Here is a 13,246-nt window from a genome sequence, read left to right on the forward strand (position 1 = left end):
GTCACCTTGACGCCCTTGCCTGCATCGCCTATTTTCTCATCCCACGCGGATGTTTCATCGGTAAGTGGGGTATCTTGTCTATCGCTTCGGTTGTTGCCGTCGCTTCAGGGCTTGCAATACCGCTTCTTTACCGGTCTTCCAAATCATTTTTTCGTAATTACTCCTCCCCACTCTCGCTGTTGCTGACGGTTTCATGGAATAGAAAGCGTGGACTGAGAGTCTATGGGCCAACTTGGGTTGTTGGCAGTGAGGCCTCAAAACTAGGATCTAGGCGGCTGGCCCCGATTTTCAGGACACCACCACGGAAGACCATCCGGCACGTCAGATGCCGCAATAATCCCAAGATGAATGGCGTTGGTAGATGGAATATTTCTTTTCCCTCATGTGCTAAAAGGATACCCCCAGCTAAGTGCGGCGCCACCCATAACCTAGGCAGCACACAACGTCTACTGGATCTGCTTTGAGGCGCCATCTTGTGGCCATGCGCTTAATACCGTGGGGAAAAACAATCAAGACTTGGCTCATGCCCCCCTCCCAAATCTTGTCCTAGTTCGGTTGGAGGACGGGTTGTTGAAAAGCCGGCGAGCTGTAGCATGCATCATGAACCAAAGATGGAACGCAGAGAGACGCTGTACCGGTAAATTGACACTTTGAGCCCTGTCGGCCTGCACTTCTGCAGGATGGTGACTGCAGCGCTAGGATCTTTGCTCTACCTTACGGACGGCTCCCTTCGGACACTGCAGTGGTCCAGACCGCGGTCTCGGACCGAAATGACTTTTCACCTTGGGATGTGGGCATGTTACTTTCCGGCCTCTCTGGCAGAAGAAAAGAAAACAAAAAAAAAAAGAAGGAGAATGTATTCCTTGCACACACCATAGGGAAACACGAGGGGCCCCTCTGAGGATTGGTCTTCCTTGCATGGTCCGTTCACCAGATAGTTGAGGATATACACTTGGTAGGTATTCTTTATGCGTATAGGAAAAGCAACATACCAGACCCACTGTGGCAGTGGCCATAGGGGCCTTAGGTGAATGAGGCCTGGGTGGCCACCCTGACTCACTGGCCTGGGCCATTCAATGGAAAGGCAGTGAGTCGCCAGGTACGCTAGCTCAGTTGGGACTAGTGCTAATTGCCTTCTATATAGAAGGCAATTGGCAAGCGTGCCTTGAGATAGATTAATTGAAGAATCATCTTCCCTTCTACCATTTGTACAGCCCCTAGAGTGCCTTCTACAAGTGGTAGCTACGATCATACACTGCATTGAGGAATTCCTTGAGGATTCACCCCACGAAGCCACTGCGCTGATACGCCCACCTGGGAAATCAGCGGCCTTGGCAACCCAAAAACACCAAAAGCCCACTATCGTGAAGATCGTGGCACCAAAACAACAAGCCCTTGGCACCACGCTCACCTGAGACTGTGCCACGGACTTCCCTGACGCGTTACGCTCACCTGAGACCTCGCAAACAGGCGTTTTCATCAAAAACACCACAAAAAACCATCAAAAACACGCCCACGGGCATTCACAAGCATTCACAGCTAAGCTGTTTTTTCCTTTTACCCCGTCGCTGGTGGAAGCCCTGGCAGTTGAAATCAGCAAGCACACTCTGATCCTCGCGAGCACCATAGACATCCTCGCGCAGACGCCACGAGTTACCCTGGTTACGGCACGCTCGCCTGAGAAGCCTAAACCATCCCCTAGCCTTCATATCCATCTGTTGCTTGTCGCCAATTGGCTTGATTAACAGCGATTCACTGTTGATTTTAACCCTGGCAAGACAATCAGACAAGCTGAGCTAACTATGAGCGGTTTCTCAAAGAACCCAACTCGACCACCTATCCACCGTGCTACCACAGCCGACCTGGCTGCCAGTCTGGCGACACAGCTAGGCAAAGACCCCAAACTTCTTCACGGACGCTCGACGAGTGAAGACGCGATGGCCTCTCGAGAAGAAGAGACCGCCAGTCAGGACAACCCGTTCCAGGCGGGAGACTACCATGGCAACAGCTCAGCACTGTTCGAGTCCCCTGCTGCGCAACGCGAGACTGGCACCCTCCAGCACGAGGACCTTGAAGAGCCAGCCAACTTCTCGAACAACCCTGCTTTCAAGGAATATATTCGCTACATCAAGACGCAGGCTGACGACGCGAAGATGGCTGCGGTGCACGCAAACCTGGAGATCAGGAAAACCGCCGACGCTGTAGCTCGCCTTGAGACCCAGCAAGCCACGATAGCCATCAAACAAGGAGCCCTCGATACTCAGGTCGGTAGGCAGACCGACATGCTAGCCCAGCTGATGCGCCACTTCAAACTTGGCCCTGAGGCAACTGCCTCGGATATTCGCTTTCAGGTCAGCAATGGTAATATACCCCCCGCCGTACCTGGACCCTCTCAGGGCTCAACCGCTCCCCGACGAACTGTTCACTACGGCGCTGGAGGAGGCGACCCTGGTGACTCGGGCGACGACTCCGACGACCAGGGAAGTGGTAGCGGTGGCCGTCATCCTCCCGACAGGCCTCCAGGACCTGGATCGGGCAATCCTCGTAGCCAGCGCGACGATACCCCGTTCTCGAACCGATCAAGCACCCAGCACGTCATCAAGATGAAGAGGGAGGAATTGGGAGTCTTCGACCCTGAATACGACGACCCCGAAGATGTTGGCATGGTTACAGTCGGCAAGGACCTCGTCTTCACTGATGTCTGGTCCTTTCTAGACCGTCTTGAGTCCCTCAAAGATGGCACGAATGATGCTGATATTGAGAACGAGATATTGCGCATGTTCAGCACCTTACTGCAAGGCGCTGCCATTTACTGGTGGACCAACGAGTTGACCAACACTAAGCGCGCCGAGCTTCGTCGAGGAGGATATGGCGTCGTCACCAATCTCCTGGCTCAGCGATTCGCCATGGAACCCACGCGTGCCACGCGAAAGTTCCGCGAAAGCTACCTGACCTTGAGAAACATTGCTGAGGACGAGTTTGCCCTGCGAAAGTTCATCCAGAAGAACCTCCGATACGCGCGCGGTATGGGCATTCTCGACCGCGAGAACCTCAACTGGAAGGGCGCCTTGAACGACATCTGGAGCAAGATGGATGAACGCATTCAGCACCACCTTGCCCCTCCTCGTCGCTACAACACCCTGGACGAGTATATGGAGGAGGTCGAGCAGGCCAAGAGCATCTTGGTCAACATCGCTGATCGACGCTACCCTGAGTACTACAGAGGAAAGGGTAGTCGTCGAGACCGTTCCCCAGCCCGCAAGTACGACTCTCGCACCAGCAGCAACCGCCGCGACGACCGAGATCGTCGAGATAACCGCGATCGTGATCGCGGAAGGGATCGTGGTCATGACCGCCGCGACAAAGATCGGTCAAGCTATCGTGACAAGAGCGTGACTCGTTCCTCAAGGTACGAGCCTCGAGATCGCGATTCATACCAAAACCGGGACTCCAACCGCGACAAGCCTCGGGATCGCAACCGCGACCGTGATTACGATCGGTCCAGGAAGGATGGCAAGTCTGAGGATCGCAAGAAACGCGACTGGAGTCGCCCAGCGACCTCCGACAAAAAGAAAGCCTACAACGTTACCGAGGACAAGGGTGAAGACACGCCCTCTGAGGACGACAGTGACGACCTACCTTCGCCTGGCGATAGGCAGGTACACTGGATCGATAGTCCTGGACGATCGCCCTCGCCAACCTCGTCATACTACTCTCGATCGCCTAGCCCTGTAGGCCGCGTCTACAACCTACGCGAAGTCGACCACCCAGTCAACCGCACGTGTATCTTCTGTGACAGAGAGTTTGATTCTCGAAGCCAGATGTTCCAGCACGTGGGCGCTTGCCAGGATCGAGACCAGAAGACGAACGTCTTCAAAGAGGTCAAGAGACGTCTGAAGCACGCTATGTCTTTTGGAACTACTTCGCCTGAGACAAGCATACCACCGGTCCAATACCGTGATGAAGACATCCTCACGGAAGCCACGCCCGAAAAGCAGCCGAACGAGCCTATCGGCGGTTACACTCACATGAAAATCACCGTACGAGCTACTCCCACCGGACCTGATATGACCCTCTGCAAAGACACTGGCACTGGTCACGACTTGGTGGACCGACAGTTCCTCAGTCAGTTCCCTGCCGCTGAGGTCTCGGTTCACAAGCCTCAAAAGATCGGGGGTGTGGGAAAGGGCACGATCACGCTGTCCAAATACGCTGAATGGGACTTCTACGCCTGTGGCAGGCGTGCCGACGGCTCTCCTGGACTGCTGTGCCAGCGTGCTGGGGCATGGATCGTGGATGACCTACCCGCTGGAGCCCTTATCGGCAACGGATGGCTCAAAGCCCGCAAGGCCATCATCAATTACGAGGACCAGGCTATCACATACCCAGGGCAAGGCAACTTCCAGGTGCCTTTCGAGGTTCAGCGTCAGGCCCTCTCACCTACGGTGCGAAAGGTGAGGATGGCCCACGCCTATGTTGTCAGCCCTGGCGAGACTGCTCAGGTGGCTGTGAGGTACGCTGAACTGCCCAAAGGCCGCTCATTCTCTTTCACATCGACCCACGGCACCGCGCTGAACGCGCAGGTCGATGCTTCTTCACCCCCTGTAGTAGCCCTGCACAACGCTACGGAAGGAGCTGTCAAGATCCCCAAAGGCACCCGCATGGGAACTATCCACGAGTGTGAGGACACGGGATGGTTCAAAGCTACCTTCAAGGGCGCTGTAAAGGCCCTGGCAGTGGCAGCTGCCTTGGGAGGACTGGCGTCGACCTACCAGCCGGCCGACACCCACGCGATAGGTGCACACAGCGTGCAATTCGCATCTTCATTGAAGGTTCCTGTTGGTCAGGTGGCAGTGAACGGAGAATTCGACCTCACGCCAGAGATCATCGCAACAGCCAAGGGCGCAGAAACAGAGACACGTCCTATTGGTGATTTCCTGCTAAGGGATAGCTTGTCCTCTACGCCTTACAGCGACGCTGTTTGTCACTCCCTCGGCGATATGGGAATGGCCTATGGCATCGACCTCTCGACGGATACCGAGGCACTACCGTCCGACGACCACGACCTCGACATACGGAAACCTTCGACCATTATCAAGGGATCCCTGGGCATCAAAGCCCCAGACGAAGCCCCAGCAATGGTCCTTGATAACGGCGTTCGCATCTGTTCACAGGACCCGGTCAAAGCTCGACAATTCAAGAGGATTGTCGAAAAGTACCCTGCTGTGTGGGAAAACAAAGGCCCTCTTGACATGCCTGAGGACCAGATGATGAAGATCCCCTTGATGGAAGGATGGCAACACGCAAAACTGAATCGTCCCCGCTACCCTGTTTCCCGCAAGGACGAGAAGTTCATCGACCAGGTGCACGAAGAAATGCACGAAGCTGGCCGCCTCGAGTTCGCTGACGACGTCTGTCCGTTCGCATTGCCGATCTTCGTGGTCTGGCGAACAGTACACGGGAAGGAAAAGGGCCGCATCGTTGCAGATCTCAGGGCCCTCAACAAGTGGGCAGTGCCTGATAATTACCCCCTTCCTCTTCAGTCAGACGTGATCGAGGCTATACGCGGTAAGCGGCACATCACGGTTATCGACGCCACAGCTTTCTTTTACCAGTTCCCTGTCCACCCTGAGTATCGTGACCGTCAGACCATGGTCACGCACCGTGGCCTTGAGCGACCAACAGTGGCCCTGATGGGCTACCGCAACTCGCCAGCTCACGCCCAGAGGTATATGGACAGGCTACTTCGTGACCACAGGCACTTCGTCAAGGCATTTATCGACGACATCGTGATCTTCTCAGATTCGTTTGAGGACCACCTGAAGCACCTCGACGTCGCCCTGAACATCTTCGACAGGAAGGGAATCTCTATTTCTCCCACAAAGAGTCACATCGGTTTCCCCTCGGTCGAACTTCTTGGCTTCTATGTCGACGCGCTTGGCCTGTCTACCACGAAGGAACGCACTGAGGCCTTTCGGAAGATGACCTTCCCTAGAAACCTCAAGGACCTCGAAACCTACCTTGGCGCGACCGGTTTCCTACGAACGATGATCCCGTACTACGCGCAGCTCGTGGAACCGCTTCAACTGCGAAAGACAGCGCTGCTGGCTGAAGGCCGTAAGCTTGGAAAAATCACACCTGGGAAGAAGTCGCAGCGTCAAGCTTATACACGTCGCACATACTACGAGCCAACAGACGCTGAAAAGATAGCTTTCGAGGACCTACAGAACACTATCTGCAGAAAGATGCGCTTGTACCATATGGAACCATTGCAGAAGCTGTTTATCCAAGTAGATGGATGCTTGCAACGAGGATTTGGCGTGATGGTCTTTCAGTTGAAGGAAGACTATATCTGGCAACCTGGCAAGCCGATCCCCTCGCACGCTATCAAACCAGTAATGTTCCTCAGCCGCTGCTTGACGAAAGCTGAAATGAACTACGGTCCCTCTGAGCAAGAGGTTGCGTGTCTGGTCTGGGCAACGAAACGCCTGCGCAAGCTGATTCAATCAAACCAAGCGCAGCCTGTAGTTGTCCTCACAGATCACGACGCCACGCGTGGCATCGTTACCCAAACGCGCCTTGACACCTCGTCTACAGACCGTGCTAACCGACGTCTTGTCAACGCCTCCATCTACCTCAGCCAGTACCAGTTCGACATTCACCACCTGGCTGGGAAGCTCAACTATGTCCCTGATGCCTTGTCAAGGCTGTCTGCAACAGGAGATGCGGAGGCGCGACGGAGCGACGAACCAGCCACTCTCGACACGGTAGTTGATGATCTACCCACAGTCTTCCTTGTCTTGTCGGAAGCACAAATGTCTGAGGATATGCGACAGCGCTTCTGGCGAGGATACAAGGAGGATACAGTCTATGGGAACATCATCACAGACCTGACAAAGGTCGGTTCAGCCGGAAAGAAGCCTCCTACCTTGGTAAACAATGAGGACATTGTCTCTGCTTCTAAGCCCGGCCACCCATTCCGCCTGAAGGACCAACTGTTGTACAACTACGACAATGATGGAAAAGAACGCCTTGTCGTCCCACGACCTCTGGTGCAGGAACTTCTGCGCGACGCACACGACGATAAGCACCACTTTGGCAGAGACCGCATGATGGCCGAGTTGGATGGTCTTCACTTCAGGAAGAAGCGACTGCTTGTCTCACAGTATGTCGATCACTGCCACGAGTGTGGCGCTCAGAAGAAGCAAAACCAGAAGCCAGCAGGTTTACTCCAACCGATTCAGGCCCCCTCTGAACCTATGCATACGATCTCCCTCGACTTCATCCTTGGATTGCCCTCAGTCGAATCAACAGGCACCCCGTGGCAGGTAAAAGGCTCCAAAGCCTACAACTCGCTGATGCCCGTCACTTGCAAGACCTCCAAGAGGACTCTACTGATTCCAGGCCACTCAACCTACTCAGCCAAGCAATGGGGAGCTGTCCTGGGCAGACAGCTGCTGTTGAGCGACTGGGCATGCCCTCGAGCGATTATCTCTGACCGCGACGCCAAGTTCACCTCAGACTACTGGACGGGCCTATGGAAGGCCTTTGGCACGCGTCTACAGATGACTACAGCACACCACCCTCAGGCTGATGGAGCAGCTGAACGAAAGAATCAGGATGTCGAGCTGGCTATCAGATACCACGCTGCTGAACACCCTGACGAGGTTTGGATAGACCTAATTCCCTCTTTGCAGTGGAATCTGAACAACTCACACCAACGCTCCATTGACGCGAGCCCTCACGAGTTTCTGTTCGGATTCAAGATCCAGTCACCGTCCGACCGATTAGTCAACATCACCAAACAACTGTCCGAGATACGCTTTATGCGTGAACACCTGCGAAAAGACGCGCAACTGGCTATGGACATCGTCGCAGCAGACAACAAACGCACGTACGATGCCAAACACCGACACGAAGAATACGAGAAGGGCGACAAAGTCTGGCTAAAACTTGGCAAGGCATACAAGCCACTGCTGCGCCAGGCCAACAAGACACAGGCTCTTCGCGAAGGCCCTTTTACGATCATCAGAAAAGTGTCACCTTTGGCTTATGAACTTGACTTCAAAACTGGTGACCGTGATGCTGACGTTCAAGTACACCCAGTGGTCAGCATTCAGTACCTGAGTCGGTACAAGCCTACCGACGACCCCTTCAACCGCCAGCTACCTGAGCCTGGCCCGATCGAGCACAACGAAGACAGCGATGACTCAATTGGACCTGATGAGGACTACTACGAAGTCGATCGCATCGTAGACAAGAAGATCGAGCGACGAGGTGGCAAGAATACAGTGCGATATCTGGTGCGATGGAAGGGATGGTCCTCGCGGCACGATCGCTGGAAGGATTTGAGAAGCCTTAAGTGCCCTGGCCTCATCGAGGAATACGAACGCGCACACCCCGACAAGGCTACAGAAATCCTCGTGAAAGACAGCCCAGCTGACCCCGTGAAGAGAAAGCGCGGCCGGCCTTCCAAGAAACTGTTGCCTGACGGCAATGAGGATGGAGAAGCCGTGCCAGCACGGAGGAAGCGAGGTCGGCCTGCCAAGGGCACAGCCTCCCCGGCTGTCAACATTGACGCGTCTGACAACGCGTCTGGAGGCCTCCCTGAGCCTGAAAAGGATGGAAAACAGGGCCCTGAGACCTCTCCTGGCCTCCGAAGAAGCGCGAGACTGACACGTGGACACGTGACCCCTAGATAGCTGCTGAGGACAGCAGGAACGTTTTTCCGTGGCCGGCACTTGTGGCAGTGGCCATAGGGGCCTTAGGTGAATGAGGCCTGGGTGGCCACCCTGACTCACTGGCCTGGGCCATTCAATGGAAAGGCAGTGAGTCGCCAGGTACGCTAGCTCAGTTGGGACTAGTGCTAATTGCCTTCTATATAGAAGGCAATTGGCAAGCGTGCCTTGAGATAGATTAATTGAAGAATCATCTTCCCTTCTACCATTTGTACAGCCCCTAGAGTGCCTTCTACACCCACCCACAATATGCAAGCCATGCCAAGGCCAACGAGGCGTGGTCTACCGCTATGTACAAAAAGCCAATGCACAAGATGTGATAGATCGCATTTCTTATGATACATGAAAATGAGTGGCTGAAAAATTATTGTGGGGTCAGTTGACGCAATACGCTCAGCCTGCCCGGTGTGCTCAGTAGCATTCTAAATCTCCTGAAGGGACCAAGATATGTCCGTCGACCAGCAAATATGCAGGTACATCCCAATATTGCAAGGCTCATATCGAGATCCCAGCACTAATGCACAGCGCGCCTCAGCGGAAGGCCTTCCGGCACCAACGATGCAACCCTACTGCTTATGTTGGCCAGTCCCGGCAGGAAAAAGTAATTCATTGTCATTTGGACGGAACTCGCGGAAGAGAACCAGACGTTGGAACAAGTCATCATTGCTTGTGCTCAAGGGCCAGCATAAGTGTGGCTGTCTACTTGAGTACGTACTTGGGACAAAGTTGACTAGTTACCTCTGCCCGGGGGCGGGGGGGGGGGGTGTTTATTGTCCTTGTTTGTTAGCCAGTGCACCATCCACTCCCTGAGGTATGCTACCTAACTACTTCAAGTATCCAAGAAGTGCTAAGAGGTACTTTCTCATGGTTAGTACATTTTACTTGCACCGCGTCAATGAAGTTGGAAAAACCAACTTTACACACCCAAGTTGATCCTGGACGGTGATATTAGTTGTTTGGGCAGGTCACACTGCACAAACGCCCATCATCGACACTGTCCCTCGTCGAATGCTGCTATTTCGAGCCATTGGATCGGCCTCTCTGTGTAGCAACTTTTGCCGAGTCTTTCCGGCTGTGGAGGATCCCGCACTTCGTATTCAACATAAACTATGTACCCTCTCTGCATAGAGGCAGTCAGCTGCACTGTCGCTAGGTGCAGCCGCTCACGTCACGGCGAGAAGCTGTTTTGGCAATGGTCTAAACGGCGTCCCGCACCAGTGACGGAGTTATGACAAGAAAAAGCAACGGCTTGCTTTTTGGTGCGTTGTGATACGTCTCTTGTCCGTTGTGAAAAGACTGGGCCGAGGGACACGTTGTCCCGGCTTCTAGCACTGCATCGACTTCTTAGCGAACACACATGCCCCAGCCAACTAGTCTTAATAACAAACCAAGCAAGTATCATCTATATACAGCCCTTTTGTAAGCCACAAACTCCTCCAAAAGAGTGCATATCACTACTGCCAACAGGGTCTTTGAGGTTGCACTTCGGCGGGAATAAGTAAGTTCTCAGACCCAAAGCGCCGCAGAGATCCTGATTGCCTATGGAGCACCAGGTCACTTCGGGCACGCTACCCTGACATACACAGGTGTCTTTGACCCCATCGTACTTCCTCACCGGTCCGCTGATCAAGAGTGACTGCATGCCGACCAAGGACTCTGGCGAGTAGTATGTTCGCTTATCCTAGCGAGCCAACGAGCCCTTTCTGCAAGTTTAATACGCCGCGTCGAGCCATCCTCTTTTTCCACTCCCCAATCCATTAACTCTACCTCATCAACTCTTGCTCATCATCGTTTCTCTTCCCTTCGAAAGGCCCTTCTCTTGAAAAGATTTAAAAGCATCTTTTCCATTCTCTCCCTTCCTTCCGTTGAAATCAGCTTCTCCATCAATATGGGCGAAGAAGATTATACGTGGGACACATCGACCCTGATCGACGTGCTCAGCGTTGGAGACGCTTCTTGCGATGGCCGTGGGAAGAACAAAGCCTGTGACCTCACGACCCTGAGTCCTCCTGACAACATCATGACCAAGCCCAATCCTGCAGAACGGGTCGCCTACATGGCCGGCCGTAATGATTTCCGGGCTGCTAGATCGCGGTGTACCAGCGCCTGTGTCGAGTACAACAAGATGGCGGAGGATGCCTCAACCGAAGAGCGTTTCACAAAATGGATGAGGTATGTATCTGAAAGGAAAGAAGAAAGAAAAAACAGGAATTATAAAATCTGCCTCTGACATGATATTACAGTATCGTGGATCCAGACCGGAAGACAGAGGTCAGCGCCACGGGAGCCATTGCCATGTCAGATGCCTTTAGCAAGAGAAAAGAAGGAGACGCATCCTCGTCTGCAGAAAGTATCCCTCGTCCTACGTTTCCTTACGTAAAGATGCCCATCTACATGGACTACGGCCTCCGAGTTCGCATCGGTCCGACAACCTTCATCAACAGAAATTGCTTCATCATGGACACGCCCGTCGCGGACATTGTCATCGGTGAACGATGTCAAATCGGCCCCAATGTCAACATCATCGGCGTCGGCCACTCCGTCAAGTACGAGGAGCGTAATGAGCTCGAGACCGGCGTGGCGGGCAGCTGGGGCGCCAAGGTCCAAATAGGCGACGGCGCCTGGATTGGAGCTGGCAGCACAATTCTGTAAGGACTTGTCCCCAATGTCTCTTCGCACGTGGCGAACTCTAGACGCTGACCATCTATTCTGTCCTTTATCCAGACCAGGGGTGACTATCGGAGAGTATTCGACGATTGGGGCGGGCAGTGTCGTTACTAGAGATGTGCCGGCGCGCTGTGTCGCTGTTGGCAACCCGGCCAAGGTCTTGTACATTATCGATGATGAGAGACCACCTGCAAAATATGCAAAGACAGCTATGACGCTAGAGCAGGCCTTGTCGATCAACCGTGAGGAAGAAGAGGAGGAGTAGGCGAGTGCTAGATTCGGGTCAAGCCGAGCCCGTGTGACCAATGAGTTGTGTTGTGGTCCTTGAGTACAGCCCTTGTAAGAGGGGGGGGGGGGGGGAGAGAAGGAGGAGGCAAGCTGATTCTAGAGGATGTTCATCTTTCTCTTTGCATTTTGGTACTTTTCATTGTGCTTCAAGGCGATTTTCTATGCATCTTCTCTCATTATTTGGCTGCTGAGCTGCATTGTAATACTAGATTTCCTTTGCATTGCATGGCTCAGTCCACAAATTTGTCACTGCTAGTATTAAGCCTCTCCTCTTGTTCGTTTTACGAGCTGTTCGGACGATAGCATCACGTTTGATGGCGACATAGATCAAGGAAGCAAACTCCCTATACCCACCCCAGTATAGTATATAAAGTGAATGTAAATGGCGCCCAATCTATGATTCAAATTTTATCATCAATATATTGCTAATGTGAACCACTGATTGTAGCCGAATTGATCAAACAATGAAATGGTCATTTGTGCATTTATTGTCAGAGTGACAAGTAGTCTTCACCTGCCTCGCCCAAGGGGAAATTGTACATTCTAAGACACAAGATCCATCAAGTCATGAGAGGGCCTTCAATTCTAGAGCTTTCACTATCGACTTTGAGACAAGTGAGTTTTTCATGCAAGGTGGCATCTTGTGAGGTTAACAGTGAGTGCCTGGGAAAGTGGTGCTCTAGGAAGTGAAGCTATAGCAAGGAAAGTTCGATGAAGTTCGAGAACAGTGGATTCAAAGTGGAGTTATCTGAATTCACAAGTGCGATTCACACCTCTGCAAACTATATAACGTAGCGCCGCAGTCCGGTCATTCCTAATCAAACGACATTCCTGGATACCAACCAAATCAACACTCCAATCAACGTGCTACTCCACAGCATTGATGGTCCTTATTCTCATCGAGGGCATCATGGCCACTCCAGCCATGATGCTGAGATGACCATCCTTGTCTGCTATTTTAATCTGCTACTGATTGTTCTTCTCCTTGTCGACCCAATGACACCATCGACTTCATAGACCGTCCTACAGGGTTATTATGAGGATCCCTGAATATGCAGGCTTCGCTGGGCCTGATATTTCTGCAGTCCACCAAGTGGGTCTGACAGCTATTACCATCACATCGGAGAGTCGAGTCCTGCATCTTCGAGTGAGCTCCTTAATCTCCCTGCTGACAAGATGATAACGGACTACAAGACTGACTAGACCATCAGGTTGCAAAATCAGCAGCCGACGAACAGCTCGAGCCTCTTGATGACATCAACTACGTCAAATGTCGGGACAATGCTGTTTGAAATCATCTCTCAGGCTTGTGTGCCAAACCATGGCGTGGGCGAGCTTATCAACGATCCAAAGAAGATCCTAAGCTCGCGGGGGATAAGATCATCCTAGATGAGACAACCAACAAGGCAAATCTGGTTGCAGATGTCAGAGGTGCCTCCGGCGGGAACATCAACAGCCTCACCGCAACAAACACTGTCATGGCTCAGCAGTTCATTGTGCACAAGATCATATCAACGATGTCTGTGCCGACCATGGTGATGTCATCATCACAA

General features: G+C 52.9%; 2 protein-coding genes across 2 annotated transcripts; both read left to right on the forward strand.

The window, feature by feature from the left end:
• Positions 1-1,937: 1,937 nt before the first annotated feature.
• On the forward strand, positions 1,938-2,455 carry M406DRAFT_331863 (uncharacterized protein; the record flags this gene model as incomplete). The annotated part of the gene is made up of 2 exons (XM_040920677.1): positions 1,938-2,361; positions 2,397-2,455. The coding sequence occupies 2 exons, from the start codon at positions 1,938-1,940 to the stop codon at positions 2,453-2,455; spliced, it is 483 nt and encodes a 160-aa protein (XP_040774300.1).
• Positions 2,456-11,105: 8,650 nt separating this feature from the next.
• Positions 11,106-11,568, forward strand: M406DRAFT_223543 (trimeric LpxA-like protein; the record flags this gene model as incomplete). The annotated part of the gene is made up of 2 exons (XM_040915656.1): positions 11,106-11,386; positions 11,463-11,568. Coding segments are annotated over 2 exons (387 nt in total), but the record flags the coding sequence as incomplete, so codon positions are not given.
• Between the last annotated feature and the right edge of the window lie 1,678 nt (positions 11,569-13,246).

This window comes from Cryphonectria parasitica (genome assembly GCF_011745365.1).
Source record: "Cryphonectria parasitica EP155 unplaced genomic scaffold M406scaffold_6, whole genome shotgun sequence".
In the NCBI taxonomy this organism is placed as follows: domain Eukaryota; kingdom Fungi; phylum Ascomycota; class Sordariomycetes; order Diaporthales; family Cryphonectriaceae; genus Cryphonectria; species Cryphonectria parasitica.